Below are 27,733 nucleotides of genomic sequence, written 5' to 3'. Positions count from 1 at the left end.
AAGAAAGAGAAAGAAAATATATATATAAAAAGCAAATATAAAAACAAAATATTTAAACTGAGACAAATATTTATACTGAAATATATATATAAAACAAAATATACAACAAATATGAAACAAAATATAAAACAAAATGTATATACTGAGAAAAATAAACAGAGTATATACAGAGGATGTACAAAATTGAATTTGTAAATTATGTATCAGTATAATATCAGGCAGTGAAAAGTCCAAGGGCCATTCAGAGGGAGGAGTTGTACAGGTTGATGCCATAGGCAGGAATGATTTGGATGGATGAGTTTTGGATGAGTCTCTCACTGAACGTACTCCTGTGCCTGGCCAGCACATCATGAAGTGGGTGTGAGACATTGTCCAAGATAGTCCGTAGCTTAGTCAGCATCATAGCTTAGTCACTATGCAAGTATTTTCACTACCTGAGCACTGTCTATGACATTTATCATCACATTTATGAACTGCTCTCCACCTCAGAACCTCGTGCCTCACCTGCTCTCCCCGGTACTAATTAGCTACGAGTTTCCTGATTACACATTTAATAAATTCCTATTTGTCGAGGTGGACCTTGATAACTTCTTGGCAGACCACACAAAGGAGTCCAGTAAGGGGAGGGGTGGAGGGGTCTGCATGTATGTCAACAACAGATGGTGTGCCAATATTCAGATCCAGAGCAAGATCTGCAATCCACATGTGGAGATGTTGACACTATCCCCCTGCCCCTTTTACCTTCCATGGGAATTTCCCACTGTTGTAATCAGCTGTGTATATATTCCACTGAGTGCCAATGTCAAGGCTGCTGCTGAGCTAGTGGCTATTATCGATAGCGACATGCAGGGGAAATATCCTGAGGCTCTGGTGGAACACAATGGACCTATGCTATGTAAATATAACTGATGTGTACATCTCCTGTGCACAGCCACCGCTTGCTGTTTGCGTCCACAATGTTGTGTTCCTGCTTCCGCACTACAGAATGGAACTGAAGCACCACAAATACCAGACCTACAGCGTCCACCAGTGGATTCTGTATTTCTGACAATCGCAGGTAAATTTTTCAAGCATTGTCCAAAGTCAAAACCTTGGATTACTCACCATATCATGCACAGCCTCAGAGAAAAACAGAAAGCCTTTCAACGGCAGGACTGGGTTTCAAACAAAATCATAACACGGCAAATCAGAAACAAAATCTTTAGAGCCAAACTCAAGTACAAAGAAAAACTGGAACTGGAATTCAGCACCATGAACACAAGACAAGCTTTTCAGAAAGTTAAAACACTCATTGGTCATAATCCACAACCCAAGTTAGCTGCAATAACTGACCCCACCTTTTTTGCTGAACACTTTTTGCACCCTGTTTGACACCATGGACTGCTCGGGGGAGCACAGTGTGAGTCACACACACAGTGAGTCAACACACTGTGGAGGATATACACCAGCAGCTGAGCTGTTGTAAACCAGGCAAGGCTCCAGGGCTGGATGGTATCCAGGCATGGGTGCTGAAGGAGTGTGCCATGGAGTTCAGAACTGCCTCAGTGCCCGCCCTATGGAAATCATCCACATCATACCCAAAACCCCGTCCGTCAGAACCAAACCACTGCTGCGCAGTTTCACTCACATTAATAATCATGAAATGTCTGGAGAAACTGGTTCTCAACATCATCTTTCCAGGTGTCAAGCCACTCTTAAACCCAAATTTGTTCACCTAAGAGGCCAAAAGGGGTCCTGAGGATGCACTAGCATGTCTCCTCCATCCTCTCCTACAACACCTTGAATCACCCGGTAACTTTGCCAGACTTTCTCACTGACTTCAGCTCAGCTTTCAATACCATCCAGCGCCACCAGATGATCAGGAAATTCCATCACCTGAATGTTCCACCACTTCTCATCCACTGGGTACACAGCTTCCTCAGTGACAGAACACAATCCATTTGAGTGGGCAGTACAACATCCTCATCCTCCATCGCTGGAGCTCCAAATGGTTGTGCACTGAGCCCCTTCCTGTTTACCCTCTACACCAATGACTGTGTCAGCGCCTCACCCATCATCACATACCTAAAATACTCCAATGACACTGCAGTACTTGCACTACTAAAATGATAACAACTCAGTTGCAAGCCACCATGACTCCATCTCCCCACTTTCACTTGCAGTTGAATGTCTCCAAAATGTCTCTGATCATGAAATAAAACCCAAGTATCGAAGTCAGTCAGTAGCAGAAGGATCCTCTTTGTCAGGAGCGTTAGCAGCCGGAATCAAAGAGGAGTGAATACTTCCTTGGAGTTTCCTGGGAGTTGCCGGTGTCTGTGGAGCTAAGATCGATGCAGTCCGACTGACGCCAGACCCTTTCTGACTGACTGACAGGTCCCTGGTATTGTGAGTACTGTACATATTCGCCTTATTAAATGGTTGCACTGCGCTAAGAGATGCTATAAGATCCGTGGTAAAACCCAGAACAGACTTTTGAATGTACTTTGACATGGGAAAACATGAGATGAACTGAACTGTGGGGAAAACTGGGGCAAAATGTCACCTTGCGGGATTGAAATGAATATCATTGCCACACACACATACATGCCTGTACATTGCTCACTGGTTGATTAATACACTGCTGAATTGAGTTGTGGTCTGTGTTTATTGAGTGTTTTTTGTATTGCTTGTGATGGAAGTCATTCAGTGTCTGCTTGTTTGACCTTGTTACTTTGATTCTAGTTTTTCATTTGTCAGACTTGACTCTGACTGGCACCCCACCTTATTAAATCTTGTCAAACCTGCTACAGTTTATCCAACAAAGGTATGTATGCAGGGAGCAGATAAACCAGACTGTGGACAGAATGGCCCGGTGGAGGGAGAGGTGATGAGCTGTAAGCATCCTTAGTGTTTGCATACAGTAAGTCCAGTGTTCTATTGTCTTCGGTAGGGTACTTTACATACTGTTTGAAAGTGGGGAGAGTGGCAGACAGGGAAGCACGATTGAAGTCTCCAGAGATGAGAAGGAGGGCCTGGGGGTGCGATGTCTGGAGCTGTGAGACTACTGTGTGCAGAAGCTTGCATGTTGTTGCGGCCTATGTAGTCTGGTTAGCGTTGTTAGCTCTTCCATCTTATCTGGGAGAGATCTTACGTTTCCCATTATAACAGACAGCATGGATCTTCTTCTCCTTCTCCTTATTTCCTTGGGGATCTTTCCACTGGGAGTCTGCTCTAGTTGCTCAGCGCGATCAGCTGTTCCTATGTGTAAACAATGGACCTGAAATTCAGTGGATCTCCTAAAGTTGAAAAAATAATCCATATAGTAGAAAAAAACAAATCCCATTGTCAATGGAAAAAGGAAACAAGTCAGATTTGGATACTAAAATACTGTGTTTTTTGTACTGTTTACATGGTATTTAAAAAAAAAACAAAAAACCTAGGTTTGTGATATTATGATATTGCACTTTTCCTTTTTCATTGTAAAATTGTTGAAAACAAATACTATACACAATCTTGTTTATATTGAAAAGAATGCATAACTTTGCCTTTTGCAGTTCATCTTCTACACGATTTACTATTCACAGCAACAGAAATTTTTAAATTTCGAGTGCCCAAACTTTTCTCTGCCACTGTACATATAAGTGTTCAGACTATATTATTAAATGAAGTTTGGACTTTTGACTTTATCACACATTCACTGCAGGGATGTTTGTACCCTTCTGTTAATCACAGCCCAGTCATTGACACTGACAGCATGTTAGTGGCCATAGCTTGCAGAATAATTGAAAATAATTAAGCCAAGATTATACACGGTTACAGTTTTATAATATACCCTATATTTCAGTTTCACATAGTTTATAAAGTGTCTCCTATGGTAATAACTCACAAAATTGTGGGATTTTTTTAAGGAGATATTGCAATGACGAGTACAAAGGTGGAATCAGTCGAAATAGACAGCATGTTCACAAACATCTGTTTGGACAACATTACAGTGAGGCAAATGGAAATCAGACAGCATGTTTCATGTGTTCCCCTTTTTAGTATTTTGCTTTATCCTGTGAAGTTATTCTTGTCAGAAGACAACACATTAGAATTTGCTGAAGTTGCAGATGTTTATAATTGCATTTAAATGTATGTATGTATGAATACATACATATGTGTGAGTGTGTTTGTATATATGATATACGTGTGTGTGTGTATACGTATATTTGATGGAAAATGGCATCATCATATTTATGATTTTGTTTATATATTATAAGGCTTTGAGTCTTCCAACATTTCATCTGCAAGGCGCAGGAGTGGAAATCTCCTCTCGGTTGCCTGTGACCAAAGGTCCAGAGCAACATTTTCTACTAGAAGCAAATTTTGAGTCACTTTGACTGGCACATATTTACTCAACATCCAACAAACCAGGAACTACTGGCATCAGCATGCTTTAAGAACAGCTAACCCACCAAAATCATGTGCATTTTGTGTATATTTTAAAACATATTCCTCATTTTGTCTGTATGACATCTCTGTGTTCTACAATGCACTTAAGCCATAACCCACTAGCCCATGTTTTCAGGTAAGCTATGGCTTCAGTGTATCATAGAATGCAAATTATGTTTTAAAATCTTCCCTCCACAGCATTAAGACACTACAAGTGTGCGTTGTTTCATTTTTTAAGATTAGCCTCTTCGGTGGGAAACAATGAGCTTGGAGCTAAGAGCCACAACCAGGACAGGAAAGTTAAAAATTTTTTTATATAAATAGTGAGAAATGGACTACCACATTTTTTGTTTTTGATTTTAGGTTTTTTTCATGGGGTTTGTTTACAAAAAGATGTAAGTGTTTCAGAGTGATTTTATGGCAGAGACGGACATGAATATTAGCATTGTGACGTTGTTGTTGTTGTTGTTGTTGTTGTTGTTGTTGTGGCATATTGCTTTTTCTGACCTCTCTCTCTCTATTTGTGTGGATGTGCCACTCTCAGTGACAGGGTTTCCATACACCAGTACAGGAGCAGCCATGGCCTATAGAGGGACCCATCTGCGAGGGAGGGGTCGCGCTGTCTACAACACGTTTCGTGCTGCGCCTCCTCCTCCACCTATCCCTGCATATGGAGCGTGAGTGCCTGCTCATGCACATACACAGCACACATACATCCACCTGACCCAAATGTACATAATCAAATAATCACTATACGACAGGTTTTCAAGACTGAAAACACACTACTGAAAAAATCCAATCCACAGAAGTATTCAAACACAGACACTAGCACACACACACACACTTACAAATATGTATCACACTTAGACACATGCAGTAACAGGAGAATGGCAAGTGGGAAACAAAAAGAAAGCAGAAAATTGCTCTTCGATTTCAGAATGACCAAATTTGTCTCTTTTTTTTTCTAATGTACCATTCCTTATTCGGCTGTAAATGGACAGCTTCAACCTGCCCTGCAAACACCAACAGGCCTGCACACACCAACAGGCCTAACTGACATTAAGGCGGAGATATGGAGAGAGAACGAACAAGAGAATAGATGTCTGCACAGTGATGAATGAAGAATGATGAATGGAGCAGTTTGACCACATGGAACTACTAAATTTATCATTTACTGTATGTTAGAAATACAGATTAATTTTCTATATTTTGATTTTAACAGTTTAAACTGAAAAATATTAAAACTACTTTGAATCTTTCATTTTGAAAAAATACCGAAATACCAGGCAGCAATACAAAGAAAACATCATACGAAATACCAAAATACCAGGCAGCAATACAAAGAAAACATCACGAAACAGTAACTAGCATTGTAGTGAGTACACAAAACATGGCTACGGGCACCATAGAAGTCCTCAGTGCTGAGTGAATACTTGTATTTATGTTTGATAACAAGAGAAAATCAACAAAAGAGGAGATTGTTTGTCTGCAAGTACATCAAGACATTTATTCGTTGTTTATACAGAGCCTGCATTTTGTTACAACAAGAATAATGGAAAGTTGTGCGTTATAACAGGTTTTTTCTCCAAAAACAGCCTCAGCTTCCTGCTTACAAATGCTTTGGGTAGTTCCTCTCTCCCTCAGTGCTAGGAATATCTGAAACTTAACTTCTGAATAATTCAAGACAACATAAGACAGCAAAGAAAAAAATCTTCATTGTCCTTCCCCATGACCTTCTTTCTCTGACATCTTGAATAAAGCACAGTTACAAATTAAAGCTGCAAGCAGCAAAGAATGGGCCCTTACACTCCTGCACACCCGACCTCTTTTGCTGAAAACATAAACACTTTTTACACCCAGTCTGAGCAGTGCATCTCAGAAGAATGCAAGGCGTGACAAGATACTATCCCCATACCTGAGTTAACACACCTTGCTCCCATCACTGTGGAGGATGTATGCAGTTGAGCCACTGTAAACCATGCAAGGCTCCAGGACCAGATGATGTCCAGGCACAGGTACTGAGGGAGTGTGCCATGGAGCTCTCTCCCATTATGCACTCTCTCTTCTGGGAGTCCTACAGGATTGCCTCAGTGCCCACCCTATGGAAAACATTCACTATCATTCTGGTACCCAAGAAACCCCACCCATCAGAACCAAACCACTACCGCCCAGTTGCACTCACCTCAATTATCATGAAATGCCTGTGTGGCGAGAAGCCAACACCAGTTGAACTGCGAGTGACAGATCTAGAGAATCTATACAACACCAACAACGCCACCTTAGGACTTGCACCTAAGGACTATACTCGTTTTAACTTTAATTTCCCTGAGAGGGTTTCCCAGAACAGCCCATGCACAGGTAAGTACACAAATGAATACAGGCACAATGTAAGCACATATAAACAACCTTTATTTACTATTGACGATAAAATATTGCATTATTAAATTATGTTCCTCTTTTAAAAAACATTTCTACAGTTCCTTTTATTTCCAACAACATAATATGTTCAGCTATTGCAATAACCCACTGTGATGTAGCTAGGAGGAGAGGCAGGCCACAACTGGTTATGGCAGAGGTCCCTGCGCACTCAAATAATCACACACACACAAAAAGAAACCAAACAGAATATCTACATACAAATTAACTACTAACTCAAGTCAAACCGAAAGAAAAGAAAACAAAAGAAAACATGCATCCATGCAGGAGTTTGGCAGGTCCTCACCTATAACTACTGTAACAAACCTCCACCCACACCTAACAAGTCACAGTCTGATTAGGTGGAGCACACTTGAACTACAAAACTGCACTAAAAGAGCGTCTACCCACAAAGGCAGAGCGGCAGAACAGCAGAACAGCTACTCATTTACCAGGCAACACGAGGTAAGAGGCAAGAGACAAGAGAGGCAAAAAAAAAAAAAAAAACTAAAGAGGAAAGAGGGGAAAAGAGGCAAGGCAGGGCAAACAGCAGCCTAACACCAGGCAAGCTTTAAAAGAAACAAAGCCAGCTGTTAGTGACCATACATGCACAGTAGCAGATAAATTTAGCACTAAGCTTGCGCCTCTGTTTACCTGTGTTAGCTGTAGCCTGCGCACATCAATACTCTAGCTGTTAGAAACTACGGTGGCAGCGGCGACTAACCGGAAGGACACACACACACCATCCAGGCCCAACACACCAACCTACAACAGAGGACCGTCACCACGGCACCTTATAACATTTTCTAAACGTCACAAGACTGTGCTACATACCTGGAGAACAAACACACGGCACATACCACGCCAGGATACTACGGCTCAGTGGAGCTGCATGCCAGCAAGCACCTGCTTCAGAGGAAGAGAGAGAGAGACTAACCAGACAGACATAAACTGGTCCGCATTAGCAGCCCCACCCCACACACCGGCTGCACTACAGGTGCCGGTGTGGGGTGTGCAACACACCTGCTGCGATCGTCATGCCTGCTACAAAATAAAGCACAGACGGAGGGACACAGAAGAGAAATGCAACATTAAAAAAATATCAACATCCGGTTACACCTGGAGAAGCTGGTTCTCAACATCATTCTTCCAACCATCAAACCACTCATGGACCCAAACCAGTTTGCCTACAAGGCCAAAAGGGGGACTGAGGATGCATTAGCATGTCTCCTCCATCCCCTCCTACAACACCTCGAATCAACACTACAACACTTCGCCAGACTCCTCCTCACTGACTTCAGCTCAGCTTTCAATACCATCCAGCACCACCAGATGATTAGGAAACTCCATCATGTGAATGTTCCACCACTTCTCATCCACTGAGTACACAGCTTCCTCAGTGACAGGACACAATCCGTTTGAGTGGGCAACATCCTCATCTTCCATCACCATCACTGGAGCCCTACAATACTCAGATGACACTGCAGTACTCACACTACTCAACGACAATAACTCGGTTGCAAGCTACCATGACTTCATCTCCCATCTCACACAGTGGTGCACAGCCAATCACTTGCAGTTAATTGTCTTCAAAACAAAGAAACTGGTCTTCAACTCCTCTAGCACACGCAGGTCAGCATCAGTGGCAAAGCTGCTGAAATGGTGGAGAGCCACAGATATCTCGGCATCACCCTGGACAATAAACTGAACTTTGAACTACACACAATTAACATCCATAAATGCTGCCAACAAAGACTCACCACCATCCGCAAACTTTCCATTGCCCCCCACCTTCTGCTACTACTTTACAAAAATATTGTTCAACCCATCCTCCTCTACTGCTCCCCCTCTTTCTTTGATATGCTGTCAACCCTCTCTAAGAACAGACTTACACAAATCACACACAAGGTTGCCAAGATCATCGGCTTCCCAACCTCCCAGACCTGAATTGCACAGGCATTGCACGAAGAGCTCACACCGTAGCACTTGACCCTGGTCACCCCCTCAACCCACCCTTTCTGCTTCTCCCATCTGGTCGGCGTTACAGGTCACTGGCATGGAAGAGAGTGAAATTCAGCAGGAATTTTGTCACTGCTACTATAACAGAACTGAACAGAAAAGCCAGACTGTAATTTCCCTCAGTTTGTGTGTTTGTGTATATAAAGTTTGAGAATGTGGTGTTAGTGGGTGTATGGTGTGGGATTATGTATATATTTGTCTGTACTCTCATGCTGTGTGGGAATCACGCATGTATTTGTCAAACTTGATGTTTTCTGTCCAGTTTGATGTATGTATTTGTGTAAGATGAGATTGTGCCGAAGATGGAAACAATTTTCCTTGCAGAAGCACAAATAAATCTAAATCTGTCTAAATCTACATTCTTAACAATACCATAATCACCATGTCATTTCATTTTAAATAAATGCAGTAAAAATGCTTAATGTTTGATATCCTCTGTCAATAGTGTGGTCTACCAGGATGGCTTTTATGGAGCAGAAATATATGTAAGTCAAAATCTACTTATTTACAATCATTAATCAACAAAAAAGTCTTACTGAGCATCTTAAACATTTGATCAAATACCTAACCTAAAGTCAGTTGTTACATTCGCACCATAATTTTGGTTATGATCTTGTGTTCTTAATTTGAGGTGATACTGGTTCCCTCTGTCTCTCCTCAGGGAGGTTATGCAGCTTACAGATATGCCCATCCAACTGGTACTGCTGCATACAGTGACAGGTATGTTGGCTTCCTTTTGCTTTTGAGGGTCACTTCAAGGTATCTAGTTAAGATTTCATTATACATTTTTTTAAAGGATAAATGATTTTAATTACATTCAGTGTGTCTTAAAACACATTGTGCACTTTGTGTGTCTCTCCTACCTTACATCAAACCTTGCCAGAAGAAGAAGTCAAAGTCAACACTGAATGCAATGATGTCACGTTAATCACTCATGGAACAAGAGAAACTGAAGCACCATCATTGTATTGTTTTTTATGTACTATATATTATTTCATGGAAGCAATGGATACTGACCTATTTTTTAAAAAAATTTATTGATACCTGCAGTCGAAATTTGACTACAGCAGCAGAAAGCAAGGTGAAATGTATGCAATAATTACACAATAATAACTACAAAATAATAAGCTGTAGATACAGTAAAATAAAATCCAAATAATGATAAAAGGCAATAAACATGTTCCTTTTTAATTACTGTCTCTTTTTCAACATGACTTGTACAATGGAGAATATGGTAAATTTGTTATTTTCCATTGTGACATTTTGGTGAAGACTGGGAAAGTAGTCAAAAGGGCCTAAAGAAAAGCTGAATACCTCACCAAAATGTAGCATTTCTAACTTATTGAGCTAATCAACAGTGTGCTTAATTGATATGTAACTATAATCACCATGTATTACACTTCTAGTGTACACTGTTTTGTTTGAGACCTAGAATGGAAATATGGTTGTTAAAAAATGTTTCTCCCATCGGGATATAATTCATGGAAAGCAAAGTAATTAACTGATTGTTGAAAATGTTTCTATTGCTCTTTGCTACTTCGTACTTTATTCTTAAGTTAGTACTTTTGTCCATGTTGGGATCCCATAGAAATTCTGACTCTTTTTCCAGTGATCTGTTTGGTCAGTAGTCGGTCTGATCTTCTCCACAGCACAGGTTACCATGGTGATAAACTGGTTAAATATCTGACATTTAGTTTACAATGTGCAAGCTTTGTGATACCAAAAAAAACTTGAGTGAAGCCCAAACACATCTGGTTAGACTCATACTGTATTATGTAACAGCAATTATGAACTAAGGATGATTTGGTGACACTTTATTTAAGGGGTGTGCATAGGACTGACATTACAATGTCATTATCATGACATGACATCTGTCATGAACATGAAGGAATCTTTATGAAAGTTTATGACTGCTGTCATTAAGTGTCACTCGGCCAATTAACTATTAACACTTAATGATAACTGTTATTAACATTCATAAAGACTCATGTTCATGACAACTCACATGTCATGGTTGTGATGGTGTCATGTCAATCTCATGCACCTCTGATTCTGAGCCTGTGGGGCCTTGTACCTTCACTTCCCTTGCCCCTGCCAAGAACCACTGCTCTCCCCCTTGTGCAGCTGTCCTCAGTCCTCTGAGAGCCTGCAGCCAGCCTAAGTCATGATCAAAAGTGATTTGTGTTTGTAGGAAAATAAGTAAGTGTGTGTGTGTGTGGGGGGGGGGGGGGGGGGGGGGGGGCTTGGGGAGCTAATCTTAGGCATGTCAGGCCCGATAAGAAACAGCCACTGCATGAGGCTGTAGGCCTCTGATAATGTAAGATTTATCAGAGGCAAGGAGCGAGCGATGTCCTCGGGAGAATTATGAACAGAGCAGAGGAGAAGAGCGAAGTAGGTGAAGGGGCTCGTCCCTCTCTACAGGACTTTCATTCCCTTTCTTTGTCTCTTCTCGCACATTCCCTATTTCTCATTGTCACTATTATTTTTTCTCCCTCCGTGGACGATACATGTGTCCCTGTTAATCTTCAACCACATTAGTTTGTTGTGAAAGACTCCTTAAGGTCACCTGATCTGAAGGGGAAACATGGGCAGTGTGGTTGAGTTGTACGGTGGATGGGCAGAGGACTGAGAGACTCCACCTCTATTCTGTCTCCCTTGAGTGCCAGCACACACATGCCATTTATATGACAACAGGTCAGAGGAAGCAATCAGGACTGACCATTAGATTCAAATCCATCATTTATCACTAGCACTTTAAAGCCACCACTCCACACTCGCTGAGCTTGGCTTCTCAGGATCTGCTCTCCACTGGTTTGAGTCCCACCTCTCAGGGAGATCCTTTGCAGTATCTTGGAGGGGAGAAGTGTCTAAATCCCACTGCTTGTCCACAAGGGTACCTAAAGGGTTGGTGCTTGGACCCCTTCTCTTTTCAATATACACCACCACACTTGGTGCAGTCATCCACTCACATGGCTTCTCATACCATTCATATGCTGACGATACCCAGCTCCTTTCATTCCTGCCAGACAACTCCACAGTCTCGGCACAGATCCTCGCCAATATCTCAGCATGGATGAAGGAGCGACACCTTCAGCTTAACCTGTCAAAGAATGAGCTCCTTGTCATCCCGGCCATTCCCTCTATACAACAACAGATCAGTATCCAGCTTAACTAAGCTCTGCTCACTTCTGCAAAATCTGCCAGAAACTTGGGTGTCATGATTGATGACCAACTAACTTTTAAAGAGCATGTGGCCTGTGTTGCTCGGTCATGCCGATTTGCCCTGTACAACATCAGGAAGATCAGACCCTACCTGTCTGAGCATGCAACACAACCCTAGTACAAGCGCTGGTACTATCACGCCTTGACTATTGTAATTCCTTACTGGCAGGGTTCCCAGCATGCTCATTAAAACCCTTGCAGATGATCCAGAATGCAGCAGCTCACCTGGTCTTCAACCAGCCCAAACGAGTGCATGTCACTCTGCTGTTCATATCCCTTTTGGTGCAGAAAGTTGCGTTATGGCACTTACTCTTGTTCTCTCCCAATCTCATATGTACGTTGCTTTGGATAAAAGCGTCTGCCAAATGACAAATTATAATTGTAATTGTAATGGCACTAGCACTGAAACAACCCTTTAACACCCACATTCTTGGTGATAGTATATTTGTATTTGTATTTTGGGTTTCAGTTACTGTACTGTATTGTACCTGGATCATTTTTACAAAATGAACATTCATTTTGAAATAAACACAATGAAACAAAAGCTGATAGTATATCCTATCAATACATGTATTACATGTTATTACATATAGGTTTTCATTATATTGTCAGTCCATGAAAGTTCTATACAGTTTTTGTGGTCCCAGGGATGGAACAGTTGTAGTCAACGGATTAGTCAAAAACTTGTTTAGTAGACTTGCCAAGAATGAAAAACAGTTGTGCGAGTATGACAATGTTTAGCGGCTATCTGTTTTATGATAGTCAACACTTCACCTTGGGCTGTGGGAAACTGAAATTCATGGACTAAATTATGAATCATGTAAAACTTTGCATTATTTGATGTTGTATTCAGTTTTTACTCTATTATTATTATTTACAGGTTTATGTCGTGCTCACTGCATGTGTTACTTAGTCATGTCACAGTCATGCCATATTTTGTGATGTTTCAGAATACCATCAAATAGCCTGTCAGTCGTATTGTTGTACTGTTCTAGGTTTTATCTACTCCATGAAAGGTCAAGCTCCATTTGCTACGAGCAACACCTGTTCACACTGGAACCATGGAAACAGACATCACTGGATTATTGTTTATACTGAAGAAAACAGCTTTGTTCTATGATTTTTAAACAGCTTTAGGAGACATTTATTTGTATTTATTTTGGAACACATTTTATATACCATTTCACTAGAAAGGGTGAGTCATACTGATTCCATCAAGCCATGTGTTAGATAGGACTTAGATTTACTTAGAAAAGTGCTTGATCATTGGTGAAAATAATTATTATTTGCAGCCCTAAGCACTAACCTTGCTCCTTCCTTTTTCCCTCCATGTACTCTCACTGCCATCCTTTCCTTAGGTCTCCCTTTGTAACACATGGTCTAACACATAGTATTGCCCTCTTATCTTTGCCCTCCAGACCTACACTGGCTTCCTTTTACTTTTAGAGGAGAATAAACAAACACGACAGGAAGGGAGGAATATAAATAAAGTGGTCTTGTGTCATCAACGAAAGAGGAATGGATGGGGTGGAAAGAGAAAAGAGATGGGCGTTGAGGGAGGGGATTAGTTCCAAGCCAGTGCCAGTGAAAAGACTAGAAATAAGTGTCAGGAGACATAGAGTTTCAGGGTGAGATTGCAGCAAGGGGAGACAAAGAGGAGAGGAGGAGAAAGGCAAGTGATGAAGAAGACGGAATAGAAGACGGGGAAGTATGGGACAGCATCACAGAAACGTCCTAACTTCATCCAAAATTCTGTCATTATTTCTTGTAACTGCTTACTGGGTGTCCCTTGATTTAACCTCTTTCTCCTAAAGATTTTTTTCTCATTACAAACCTATATTTCTTTTTTCCCCAATGCCTTCCTTTTTCTTTTTCCCCACCTGAAAGGATGATTTTTCTCCCTTTTCTCTTCATTAATGATCTTATTTCTCCCTCCCTTCAGCCATCTACTACTATTACCACTCTGCCAAAAAAAAAAAAAAAAAAAAACATTAAATAAATTCTTATCTTTTTCCTCTTTGGCTGACATTATTTTTATCACAATCCTTCCCCATCATCTGAAAGATAAAACACTCTTCCTTTTTTTCTCATAAATTGAAAGGGGTAAAACAAATTATTGCAATCACACACTCTCACCTTTACAATGTTCATTTATAAGGAGACATCGATTGCATTTACATCCTGTCCTAAGGGTGAGTGAGAGGGGGAAATGATTATAGATCTCTCCTCCGGACCCCAGTTAAAATCGACGACAGAGTGCCTTATGTGTCTCATGCATACTTATTGTAGTTGGTTGGCTCTCCCTTTCAATTATCAAATCTATGCAATCAAAGCCACAATTCCAAAGGGTTTCTGTATGGTGGTTGGAGTTGGAAAAGGGGGAAATAATCAACAGTATTTCGCAACTCATGAAATTTCTGTTTGACTTGCACTGGTTTAAATCCATTTTAGTTTTGTGTCTGGAGAATAAGTCAATATGTCATGATATGCTTCATAGATATGAAAAAAATGTCCTCTAAAGCTGCAGAGCTGTCCTTGTTCGGAGTTCCTAGCCAAGTGGTAAATACACAATATCATATGTTCACACAATGGGAAATAGGTGGAAAAAGTAGAACTCTAAATTTGAGATACCAAATAAGCTTGTTCAGATAAAGACTAGTAGCATTAAAACAATTTTTCTTTGGGATGTATTCACTCTAACTAGAACCATAACTTGAACTACATTACCATATTAAATTAGTTTTGGATACACATTCCTTCACACAAAGCTGGATCTAGTTTAACAACCATTATAATTTCATCAGATGTTAAACTTTCATAGGGCATATTATTTTATATTTAATTAAATTACCACTAACACACACACACACACACACACACACACACACACACACACACAAAAAAAAAAACCTGGAGCAGGTAGTATACCAGCATAGAAATATCTCTATCATAGGTATCTGGGTCTGGGTTGCTGCAGTGTTTACCTGAGGGATACTTAAATGGAACAAGATATAAAGATAGTGGTGGTAGTGGGGAGTCAATATAAGCCCACAGGGATCCCTTGCAGGTTGATCCAGCTGTGCCTTGATGTTGTGGTCTAATGGACCATGAGACTGGACCATAAGTGCAAACCATTGCTTAATTAGTCTTGCTGTCAAGGCACATTGACAGATTTTCTAACTCTGAGTTAGATATTATCTAAATCCTATTCAAACACTCTGCACAATTCCCAAAAGGGATACTCTTATGTTTGATAAATGCATGCCCTGATATTTGCAAAATATCCATAGATTACACTTAGCCCCATATGTTTGTCTGTTGAAGTCTTGGAGAAGCTACTGTAAGACTTTATTCTATTTTATCTATTTCTGTAGTAAACACTGTTTATGCCTGTTTTCTTCTCTATAGTTATGGCAGAGTCTATGCAACAGCAGACCCATATCACCATACGATTGGTCCTGCAGCCACATACAGTGTGGGCACTATGGTGAGTCTGTTCCCTGTTTCTTAGCTGCTGAATATTGTGCCAGACTGTATGAGGTATCATCGTGTACTGGGTCACCTGGACACGAATATTTAACTTTATGGGAGACCCATTTGACACCACCAAAGTCTGCTGAACTATTCATATGAACTGCTAAACTAAATCAACAACTAACAATAAACAAATAACTCAAATCAATTGATTTGCTGATCTTCAACAAAAGAGCCTATTTTACCTTTCAACTTGTTGTTCCTGAGTTGTGTTTTGATCTGAGAGATCCATTTTAATGTTTAATGTGAATCTTTGCCACTTCAGTAAATGAAAAAGGGACATTGCTGTATTCTCAAACTCCCCATTCAATTTCATTGGCCTGAAGTGACTTGCTTGAAATCCAATCAAGACAGAGAATTCCTCCCTGGAAACAGTCTCTTCAAATTTTGGGGGAGATAGTCAAATGGTTAATGTTTGTTTTTAGCTAGCTTTGCAGCTAACATCAAAGATGAAAAAAAATCTTTCTAAAGAAAGACGGAGCACCCCAGGGCATGGGGGGAGAAAGAGAAAGTACAACTTGTTTTCTTTTGTGGATTTGGGTAGGGACTTCCTCCAAAGATTAATGACCATCTACTACATGCATAAACGTGGAAGATTACAGCAGAAAAAAGAAAGGTAGTCTACAAAAGAGGGAAAAGTAGGGGAAGGAGAGAAAACTCAAATTTCTTGGCAGCAAACCAGCCACAGCTGGAGCTGCTGCTTGGTGTAGCATTTTGGACTCCCGACAGATGAGAGTTGATGCTGTGTGCTGACATGCTTGTAGTGATGGAAATCAAAAGCCCTACCACTTTCCCCAAGTGTACCCCAAACACCTACCTTCCTCCCTTGCAGCTGCTAGCTAAAAGCCTTCATTAATTATGACCATTTTTCCTCTTCATTTACTTAATTAAAACAGTGGCCAATGTTTTTTCCTCCTTATTGCTCTACATTTTCTTCTCTTTTGTCTTCAAATTACTCCTCCCTTTTTCCCCATCTCCCCATATCCAAATCCCTCAAATCCAATCCAATCCTCAAATCCAAATCCAATTTTTATTTCTGATTCTCAATTTGAAAAGCAACAATACTCAATCAGCTAATCTCAAACTGTATTGTGCCTTACATTCTGAGCTGTAACCCCAAACACAACTTTTAAGAACAAACTTGTCAGATCTATGTAATAATGATAAGAGTGATACAGATAGAATTGGGTTGAATGGCTTGAACAAGTGAGTTATTGTACCCACAATATCTCTGGATGATGGCCATTGTGCCTTGTTTGGTTCTTGTGGGTCCCAAGTTGTACTTTCTACAAGAAAAATTAAATGTAAGTAATTTCTAATTAGTACTTTAGAGTTTATGCTAAAATCCTATTTGTGGCTATATGCAGATGAGATATTCTGGACTAGGATGGCCCGTTCTTGTGGACACCTGTCATGTAGATACAGCCTTTGTGGGCAGGGCTGGGTGACCAAGTCTCCACCACCACCCTCTTTGGTGAAGGTTCACTCGAGAGCTTGTTATATGGCAATTGTTTACAATGCTTAATGCCAGTTAGAAGTTTTGGGGTAGTTATGGTGGTATCCAGACATTATCACATTGGCAAAAGTACTGCAGAAATGCAATATTCTCCTGTCAAAAAAACAGATAGTGTTTTTTCCAAACATAGCTGGGACTATAAAGCTCATTTAGTTTGTGTCTCTCACTGACTGTTTTCAGAATCTAACTTAAAATCATTCTCATGTACAACATATATACAGCAATCACACACACACACACACACACACACACACACACACAATCTGTCACTTTAGAAAATTAGAATTAGAACTACTTTGCGCACAAAATCACTCTAACTTAAACAAGAAGCAAGTGGAAAAAAGGAGGAATGTCTCTTTGGAGGAAAGAGAAGAGTTAATTTTAATATTTATATGACAAACAAAGGTTCTACATTGAATACTGATTGGAGATTTTTCATCTTTGATGTTGCAGGCTAGCCTTTACAGAGGAGGGTGCAGTCGCTTCACTCCCTACTAGAAAAGAGGGAGACCCTTTCTTTCCCTGCAAAACATACATACAAAAAACAACAAATGAAATCACTGGATCTCCTTCTTCACCCCTTTGATGGAAAACTAAAAACAAAATAACTCGAGGCAAAAATGTAGCAAATGTGACCCTGAAACCCAAGAAACACTCTCAAGATGCTTCCCATTATCATTTATTGATGCAATGTAACTATTTTGAAAGAGAACATTTTGTTGCTCTGTGTTGACTTAAATGTGCTTGCAATGACATGTCAGTAGTGGAAAAGGGTGTCAAAAGAGATGAAATAGGAGTCGTTTAGTCTTCCTTCTCATTCTTTTCCTGTTTAAATTATTGGTCCACAACTCAGCTCCTTTGGGGTGGCCTTTTGTGCAGTTTTAAAGTCTTAACTCCATCTACTTTCTGTGACTTTATTGTTTCAATTAGTTATTTCCCCATATGCATTAAAAGCACTAATGTTCAGCAATTCTAGTTAGAGCAACAAATTTCAGACTAGGTTTATTAAGAACATAATACAGTCATTCCACCTCCTTAGAGAACTCAATTCCAAGTGAGCCAATAACTGGAGCTGAGTTTAATGGGACTCAGAGCTGTTCAGACCAAAGGAGGTGAAACTGCAACAAAATGGCTTGCAGAAAGTGATGCATTGTGGAAACCAAAAAGTGAGAGGATGTATTTCTGAATCTGAATCTAAGAGGAAGTTATGTATAGCAGGGTGTGGAACAAGAGCTATGGTAGTCATTGCAAAAAGTGCACCAGTGTGTTAGACCCCACTGATTGTTGGCATCGTGCCATTCCCAGGAGGTATCTAATGACTGCTGAATGGCTTTAAAGGAGAAAATGACACTATTTCCACAACCTGTTTCTGTTTCATGTAATGATGGGAGAATGTGATCTTCTTCAGTTAAATTCTTACAAACACATCTTAATGTCATGCTTATGTCAAAATTGCATTAATCACATTATGGCCACTAGTTGGCAGAAAAACATCAAAACACATAGGTAGTCTAACATGTTTCCCATAACAATTGTATGTTTTCACATCCAGCAGACACAGAGCACCAAATTATCTTTCATTTGAAGTCACATTTGTGTAAATAAGTCCAATAGTCACTCTCCTATCAGCTCTGCTTTGGTTTACACTCGCCTGATGATCAGAAAATTTCACCCTATATCACCTGATAACACACTTCTAAAAGCTCTAACCAACCAGTAGTGAATGACTATTAACTATTTTCCGTAGACATCATTTCAGTGGAAGTTGCAGCTGTGATATGAATGGTTAAAGTTTTTTCACAATTATTTTTTGTTAGTTCTGTAAATCAACTTACAAAGAGACTCCTTCCTGAAAACAGCTGTTTGCCTTTTCACTATTTACTGTCAAATGAAGGCAAAACCGTGAAAACAAGATACTAAGATACTGTCTCAGAGCAACCTCAATCCAACCTATTTGTGTAAGTTATGAGGCATCTAAATTTATTTCATATATAAGTAATTTTAACACATTTCCTTGATTGTTATTGTTAGCATCGGGAGGGATCTACTGGGTTTTATGGGGTAGTTTTTTTTAGTGTTTACTACAGATTGGTTGAAATGAAAACAGGTGTAGATCCAGGGAGGAAACCCTAGAGTAACTTTCAAAAACCACCACAGACCATCTTAATGGATGTCAAGCAAAAGAGGGAAATATAGGATTCTCATTGGAAACACAAGCTCTCTCATCTGCATCAGTTTAATTAGTTTTCAGTAAGATGAGTTGTCAGCACAAAAAAGAACAGTGAAGCCAGTGCATGGACAGGTGTTTAGATCAGTCATTCTATTTAAAGCTCTCTTTTATCAACTGCAGCCTGAAATAGTTTTTCAGTCTGTTTTCCTCTCATTCTCCATGAGGAGATTGACTCTCAAGGTGACCAACCTCCACCACCCCCAACCCTCAGGTGCTGTGTGTTTTAAGAGGTTGTCAGGTTGGTGTGCAGAGGTATCTTGATGAGTACTGAAGGGTCTTTCAGAGAATAGAAAGGCCATTCAACCTATTAATCCCAACTCTGCATCAAAACCCCAGATAACCGCTATTTTGTTATCAGTACTCTGGATGGGTACTGGGTCAGTTGATACAAAGGCTGGATAGAGGGAAAGTTTCTAAGCTAGATAAACATTTGCATTTACTTTTAATTGAATTGATGTATTTCAGTTTTTCAATATAATCACTCTGACAAATCTCTATTGACAGGGATTTTGGGAATTAAAAAATGAGACCACAGACCCAAAAAGGTTTAGAGGCCCAGTCTTCAAAGTTCACCGAAAGCCAATGTGAAAAGAATAAGAAATGGTTTATAGACTTGACACAAACCAAAGAAGTTCAGCTGTGACCAACTAAAATCAAATATCCATTTATCTAAGCATTTTCTGCAATCAGAAGAACAAATTACAGGGGCTGTATGAAGGAATCAAATGATGTACTACATAAATATTTAGCAAAACATATTCACATTACACACAAAGGAAGTCAATATACTTTGCAGCTTTTAAGCTGAAATCTAAAATGTCATTGCACTGGCCAATAGCTTGCCACCTTTAAATATGACAGTAATAATAAAACCAGTTTAAAACAGCATCCAATTTCACAAATGCAGGTGACAGATTTATTTTTAGTCATTAAATGTGTCAAAATAAATGCAAACGGATTTTGCAAGAGATATTGGAGATGCTGCAAGTCACAGTTTTCATGGTTCAAATTTAGAAAAGCAAACCCTATCACCATCCAATACAAAGTTATGTTAACCTGAGTTGCCATTAAATGATAAAATGACTATTTAAAAAAATTACTAAACCTATGTAAAATGGGAGGCCACTCATCAAAACATTGCTCCATAGCACCGCTAGTGGCAAGAAACTCCACAGTGAAGCTTCAATGGAGAAGTACATCATCTCATACTGACGAATTATGTGTGTTGTAGGGGAATTAAGTTATTAAACCTGTGTGTTTAATGTTTGCACTGCATTAATATAGAAAGGGGCACCAACCTTCATCAGATAACAAGGATTTTATTTCTTCTTTTTTAATTCTTATTTGATAATAATTAATGAATTAATGGTAGATCAGTCTCATCATCTGAAGCTTAAGGTCTCGATTCAGCGATCGTCTATTTCCAGCTCAAAAGGACACTGTCCGACAGCGACTTAAGTGAAAAGTACTATTTATTTGGCACAATAATGAGAACAGATATGAATAATGAATGATATGATGAATGATATGGATTGTATGATGCAATATAAACAACTGAATGAAGAAGCTATAGCAGGATAATAATATGAATGAGGTTGGCAATAGTGAGAAGTAGTTTGAAGAAAATAAGGACTCGATTGTAGTGTTAATTTCTTGAATTAATGACTACGAGCCTAATGAGAATTGAGATTGTTATAGCCCACAACACCAACTCTTTCTAATGCAGCATGGAGGATGCCTACTTCTGTGCCAGCGGCACTCCAATGATGAATTGTTCCAAACTGACCCAAATGGGCCCCGGCTGTCGCTCATCGCTCCGATCTGCACTGCGGTCCAACAGGAAGAATCAGTCAAGCGCAGTGTTGAGAGCTAATATTGGACAGAGATGTTTCAGGGGCTGGTCCTCCTGTGTTGGTAACAGAAAAGGAGTAGCTCTTTCGGTGGCTATTTGATCCAGGCAGATGGGTGGAGGCTGGCTGCAGGATTTTGGTCCAAAGAGGTTGATGATCGTATGGCAAAACTTTGTAGTTAATAATAAAGTTGAAAATACTTCCGATGGCCGGTCGAAAATATCTACAATAATATTATTACATGATTACCTTAACAGTTAAAGAAAAGAAGAGTTCAGCCTTAATTTTGAAAATGTTATGCGGTTTAACATGGCGAGTAAAAGTAGACAAAAGATTACGATAACGCACCAACAGATGGGAAAAAGGCAAATGATGAACAAGAAAACAAAGTTACAAGAAGACTGAAAGAAGAACTAAAAAGGAATGAAGAGAAAATGGAAAACTAAAAAAAGTAAAGAGAAACTAAAGAAAGAGTGAAAAAAGTGAAAGAGAAGAAAGCGTTTGCAGCTGGCTGCAGGGAATATACCCTCCAGCGCTCTGGGGCGTGTCTGTGACAAACAGGCCTTCGCGCGCTTTAGAATGATTTACAGTGAACGCTGTTATTTCATCCTAAAAGAAAAAAAAACTAATAGTATAACTAACTAATAGAACAAAGAAACAAGGAAAGGCAGATTATATTTGGTGAATTTAAGCACTACTAATTATAACTATCTCATGTCACGTATCTGAAATCTAACTGTTACTAGTCTCTAGATAGCAGTATGGTTCCAAAGTAGAAACCTGGACAAAAATGCTTATGAGAATAAGAATGAGAATCATAGTTTTGTCATTTTACAAGCTAGAAACATGGGGAAAACATTGATACCATACAAATTATGAGTTTAGTGCTGTCGGAACATCCAAAGTTGAATGAGACATATCGTTTGCATTATCCTGATGCAGTAGAAAAGAAAGCACACAGACACACAAAACAGTTTGCTCCAGGAATGTCTGATTTACAACTTGTCAGTGTAATCCGGCTTTTGAGACCTGTTAACCATCAATCCTGGTGGTTTTAACACTTTTATCTGGTGTGGAGCTGGAAGAAAGGATTAGCATCTCCATGAAAACGATTTAACTGATAGGTAACCCTTTGTAGTTTAAATGTCTTTCCTCCCCAGCTCTCCTGAAGGCATGTGTGGGGGTTAGATGCAGGTCTCTTGTTCTCCTACAGTGTTATGTACTTTAGTAATCCATTTACACACAACAATGTGTGACTGTAGTGTTGTAGTTCAAACATTATTTCCATTGCTGAAAGTTATGGATTTCATCTTAAACAACTAGTTGTGGTCAGAGCCCCCCCTTCATTATTATCATCATCATCATCATCATCATCATCATCATCATCATCATCCCCACTGGAAATTTAGGCTTGTTATTGGACTCTATAACACAGACTATGCTGTGCTAAAACCAACACAAGGAACGCCTAATACACCCAAGCACACTGTTACCCACCAATCTCATTCCCTCTCCCAGACACACGTATACGCACACACAAACTCTCCCACCAGTAAATAGCATCCGTTCCTGCTGTGTGTGATGGGATCGTAAAGAGGGGAGTCAGTAGCACAGGAAGAAAGGGGAGTGTGAAGTGAAGCAGCAACCGAGGCAATTTACCCCACAGATAAGAGATAAGAGAGTTCAGTCAATAAGCACTGATCTCATTTGAAGATATACCAGACTGACTGGACACACATACAAACACACACACACACACACACACACACACACACACACACATACATGCATGCATGCGCACACACAAACACAAACACATTCACAACAGTGAACATTGCTGCCACTGTTGTGTCTGGCTCCAATCTTTTCTCTTGCTTTCTTGCCATTTCCAACAAGGATGAAGCCATTTTTACAGTAAATAAGGATTGGACAAATCCACCACTCCATGGCTAATAACTCAGCTTGTTTTTTTTCTTCTTTATTTCAGATGAAATGTGGCCTTAAATTAACATGTCTGGAGCCTCTTAATACATGCCCCCATACACTGTACAGCTTTCTGACTCCCACTTACAATCCCTATTGTAAGGTATTAAAACTCATTGCATTGCAAATTATGTTTTTGTTCTTACTGAATTCCATTAGAAGACCAAAACCAACAATGGCTTGATCCTACAAACATACCTGACATACTGTATCTTTTTCATCTGTGCCAGAGAGCTCCACTGTTGTCCAAAAGCTATTAAAAACAAATCATTGCCCCACACTGTTACACTGGGTGACATGGTCCTTCATTACCATGTACACCCACTGTAGTTTATCTTGACTCAATCCCACATACACCATCCTGCTGCAATACTCACTAGAGCACCAAATGTGGAATAATCTGTGCCTGAAAATAGTCCACATCAAGGCCAGCTATTTTAAGAAACTACCGAACCTTTTAAAAAATGAAACTGTATTTTTTATCATTTTTATTATTTTTTAATCATTTTACTTTTTCAGAAGAAACCAATGAGAGTGGCTGAGATTTGGGATGCTGGACAGCAGTGGCCCGCCAGCCAGAATAATATACGCACTGTGCGTACAAGTTTTTTTATAGGTGTGAAAAAAATAAATATTTTAAATGTTTTTTTTTTATTGTTTTTGGGGAGGAGATAATAAAGATGCTAGTTTGTAATAGGCTAAACATGCTGAGTCCACTTATTTTTTAAGCCAATTAATTGAAGCCTAACATAAAGGCCAATGATTGTCATTTACGTCATCTGTCACTAAGTGATTTTGAATTCTGGCCCTAGCTATATTCTTCTTCTACACTATGTAGCCTACCGCCTATGTGGTGATTACGGTTCGCGGTAATGTTATCGAAATGTCTGCTTAGCGTAGGGGGGAGCGCGGACTTACGGATCACTTTATTATTATTTATTTATAGTAACAGCATTTTATGGTGAGCAGCATACATACAGTATGTCTTCTACAAATCCCGACCACGTTTGCAAAGTTTGGATGAAAACAAATGCTGGTCTGCAGTGCGCACTGCCGCTATGTGTTTAATTTTAATTTTAAACTTAAATTAACAGGTAGCCATAGATTTGACTGCCGAATCGTCCTTTCAGATCTAGTGTATAACCTCTGTGACAACATGAATGATACAAATAATTCAAATGTTGGTGGCAAAATGTTATGTTTGTGGCAAAGTGTACGCAGAACATGCTTTGCAAAATTTGGTGATTGTGTTTTCTTTAATCCATTGCTGTTCCATGCACTTTAAAATTTTTAAATGTTTTTTTTTCTTAAGATTTTAAAAGTAATTTGCCAGTATTTGTGTATCATAGAGAGAAGTGTCATAGCAAAGTATTTATTGTTCTATATTATTTTAGAGTGATATTAACATTGGGTTCTTATACTACAGAAGAAGAAGAAAATATATATTGTTCTGGCAATTTTGTACTAAAAAGCACAGAGTCGTTCGTTGTCTTTCTGTGAGTTTATTCTGACGCCTGCAGACGGACTCCCTTCTTGTCGTCTCAAGTGTGAGATGACAAGAAAGAGCCCGGAGCAAGAGAAGTTGATAGATTATATACAATATATTATCTTTGTAGACAGGATGACTTTGTTCTATCATCAGAACAATGTCAGCACAATAGGCACGTCATAATGTGTTGTACAATCAGGACACAAGGTTCACTTAATCAGTGCATAATAACATACTGTACGTGGTTACATGGTCAGCAGATTATGACATACGCACGCACCTAATCATATGATATGGTTGTTCATTTGGCTTTAAGACAGTGAATACTCATGATTAAGTACAGAGAAGATGAATAATAAGAATTCCCATTACATTCCCCCATTTGAGCGTATTACGCTCACAAATTAACATTACAAATTAACACAACAAACTAGAATTAATCATTGAAACTCACATTTTATGAAAATTAAAAAAAAAATCAAATAATAATAATAGTAATAATAATAACAATAATAATAATTATAAAGTAAAAAATGAAAATTGAAAATTTGAAAGGAAATAAAGTAAATAAAGTCTAGATTAACAGTTAGAAATTACGACGATTTATGAAAACTGAACTCAATCAAAGCAAGCAATATTGCTAGATTAACAATTAAGAGAGTAATCAACATAAGCAATATTGCTAGATTTAAACAACAGTGTTAAAAATCATCAAGATTAGCATAAGGTGGAACCCAGTCCAGAGAGGGATCATCTTCCGACTGAATCATGAACTGTCCTACAGAGGATTTGACCAGTGAAGTGATCAAAGCTTTGATGCAAGGTATACCACAACAGATTACAATCATAAATACTGTCAGGAAAAGGAGAAAGGGTGTCAGTATTTTCAGCAATGTCACTTTCCATCCTCCGTCAGTCAGCCAAGACCACAGACTCCATTTCTCAGAGTCTTTGGTCTTTGGTCTCAGAATCTAGCCGTTGAACCTCCATAATTGGTGATGCTGATGTTACACATGTTAATGCTCTTAGTCATGTCTGTCACAGTTCTGTTTTGCAGGGAAACCCCCAGGGTGAAGGCTAGCATGACGCCTAAGGTCTCAGAAATGTTCAGTGGTCGTGGCGTCACAGGTATTGCGTCCCCCACTCCGTGAGGAAGTTGTGTGCAGACATAGCAGCTGTCGTTTGTAATCCTTCTGGCTGTTGATAGTACTACAGTGTACCAGGAATTTTCCTCAGGCTTCAGTGGGGAGCGAGTAAACTCTGGCAGCAATTCTCTCCTCCTTCTGCAGTTGGATGCTCTGCAGCTGCTGTTTGAGTTTTCGCACCCCTGTTGTTGATTAGGCTGAGATGTGCCTTGTTGCAGGAGCAGTAGCAGGACGATGGTGGCAGTGAGCAGGAATACGCTGCGAATTCCTCTACATCCGTCACCCCTCCAGCGCCACTGTATATTTGTTGGCGTCATTGCATCAGCCGTGGCACCTCAGCTTACCCCCGTATTCAGTGTGCCTGCCTCTTCGTGAGTTTGAGAAACGTGTGGTCCTATTGTTATCTACACCCCTCTCTCCCTCGCAGACATAAGGCGGGGGAAAGCGTTGGTTCACCTACTGATGCTCCGCACGCTTGATGTTGTCTCGTCCGTCGGCTCAGGAACGGGTTTGCAGTGGCTGGCGTGTATCCAGGTGGCCCGTTCCGCGACTTTCACAGCTGTTTCCGTGGTGAGGAGGACTTGGAAAGGTCCGTTCCACCTGCGTGCTCTCCAGTTCTTTCTCCTCAGAGCCTTCACTACGACCCAATCTCCTGGTTCTAGGTCGTGTAGTTTTCTCTCCGTGGCTTTCGGTAGGGCGTCCTTAGCCTGTTTGTGGATTTTAAAAAGCACAGAGGACAGGTTTGCACAATAATGTAACATTTCATCTTCGCACTGGCTGGTATGAGGGAGTTGCCTCTTAACCGGTCCAATCCCTGTATTCATTGGCCGTGCAAAGAGGATTTCAAATGGGCTGAGGCCGTTTCTGCTTCTGACCCTAGCTCTCATGTGCATCAAAACAATCGGTAGTGCTTTTGTCCAAGTTAAACCAGTTTCATCACAGCATTTAGCCAACTTGCCTTTCAATGTACCATTCTCTCTTTCAACAGCCCCCCCGCTTGCTGGGTGATAGGCACAATGTTGCCTCATGTCAATACCAAAATACTCACCCACGCTCTTCAGGGCTGTGCTCACGAAAGGTGTACCATTGTCAGATGAGATCTTACCTGGAATTCCCCATCTGGGAATTATTTCTCTTATTAAAGCTTTTGCTACTGCTGCTGAATCCTGTTTAGAAGTGGGAAAAGCTTCCACCCACTTAGAAAACATGTCAACAAAAACCAAACAGTATTTCTTTCCCTCGCTAGGTGTTAGCTCAATGAAGTCCATTTGTAAGTGATCAAAAGGTTTTTGTGGTGGTGGATGAGCACTCTGTTGTATCTGGATGCCTCTGCCTGCATTGTTAGTAGCACAGATCACACAACTTTGACAAAATTTTTGGGAGAAGTTAGAGAAACCCTTTGTCAACCAATATCTCTGTATTTCACTCATCATACCCCCTTTTGACACATGATCTCTTCCATGTGTCAACTTAGCATAATGAGGAAACAAATATTTAGGCAAACATGGTTTATCATTTGGTCCGTACCACACTTTGTTAGAAAAAGAGCAGCCTGCTTTTTTCCAAGCCAGCCTCTCTTCATGGCCGGCTCTGGCCTGCAGGTCCTGCAAATCAGCTGTGGGTGTCAATGGTGGGTCAACAATGGCAAGACATTGCATGTTGTTTTTAGTGTTATCTAGCTGTGCTGCTGCCTTAGCTGCAGCATCCGCTCTGGCTTTCCCCTGTGAAACAAAATCATCATTGTTTGTGTGTGCTTGGCATTTGCAGATAGCGACCTGTTTTGGAAGGAGGACAGCATCGAGAAGTGCAGCAACCATGGTGTGATGGGCAATGGGTTTGCCCGTGGAAGTTAAAAAATCCCTGTTGGCCCAAAGACAGCCAAAATCATGTACCACTCCCCATGCATATCTGCTGTCAGTA

The 27,733-nt window shown here is 40.0% G+C and overlaps 1 protein-coding gene across 1 annotated transcript in view; it reads left to right on the top strand.

The window, feature by feature from the left end:
- Nucleotides 1–27,733, top strand: part of rbfox3a (RNA binding fox-1 homolog 3a) — a 315,560-nt gene that overhangs the window by 272,048 nt on the left and 15,779 nt on the right. Inside the window, exons 8-11 of the mRNA XM_076760027.1 lie at nt 4,955–5,087; nt 9,290–9,329; nt 9,506–9,564; nt 15,475–15,553. Of these exons, the coding sequence (XP_076616142.1) occupies nt 4,955–5,087; nt 9,290–9,329; nt 9,506–9,564; nt 15,475–15,553 (311 nt within the window). The remainder of the gene's footprint in view (nt 1–4,954; nt 5,088–9,289; nt 9,330–9,505; nt 9,565–15,474; nt 15,554–27,733) is intronic.

Source organism: Chaetodon auriga, chromosome 20 (genome assembly GCF_051107435.1).
Source record: "Chaetodon auriga isolate fChaAug3 chromosome 20, fChaAug3.hap1, whole genome shotgun sequence".
NCBI lineage: Eukaryota > Metazoa > Chordata > Actinopteri > Chaetodontiformes > Chaetodontidae > Chaetodon > Chaetodon auriga.
The sequence above is the reverse complement of the archived record's forward strand: the minus strand, read 5'-3'. Positions and strand labels throughout refer to the sequence as shown.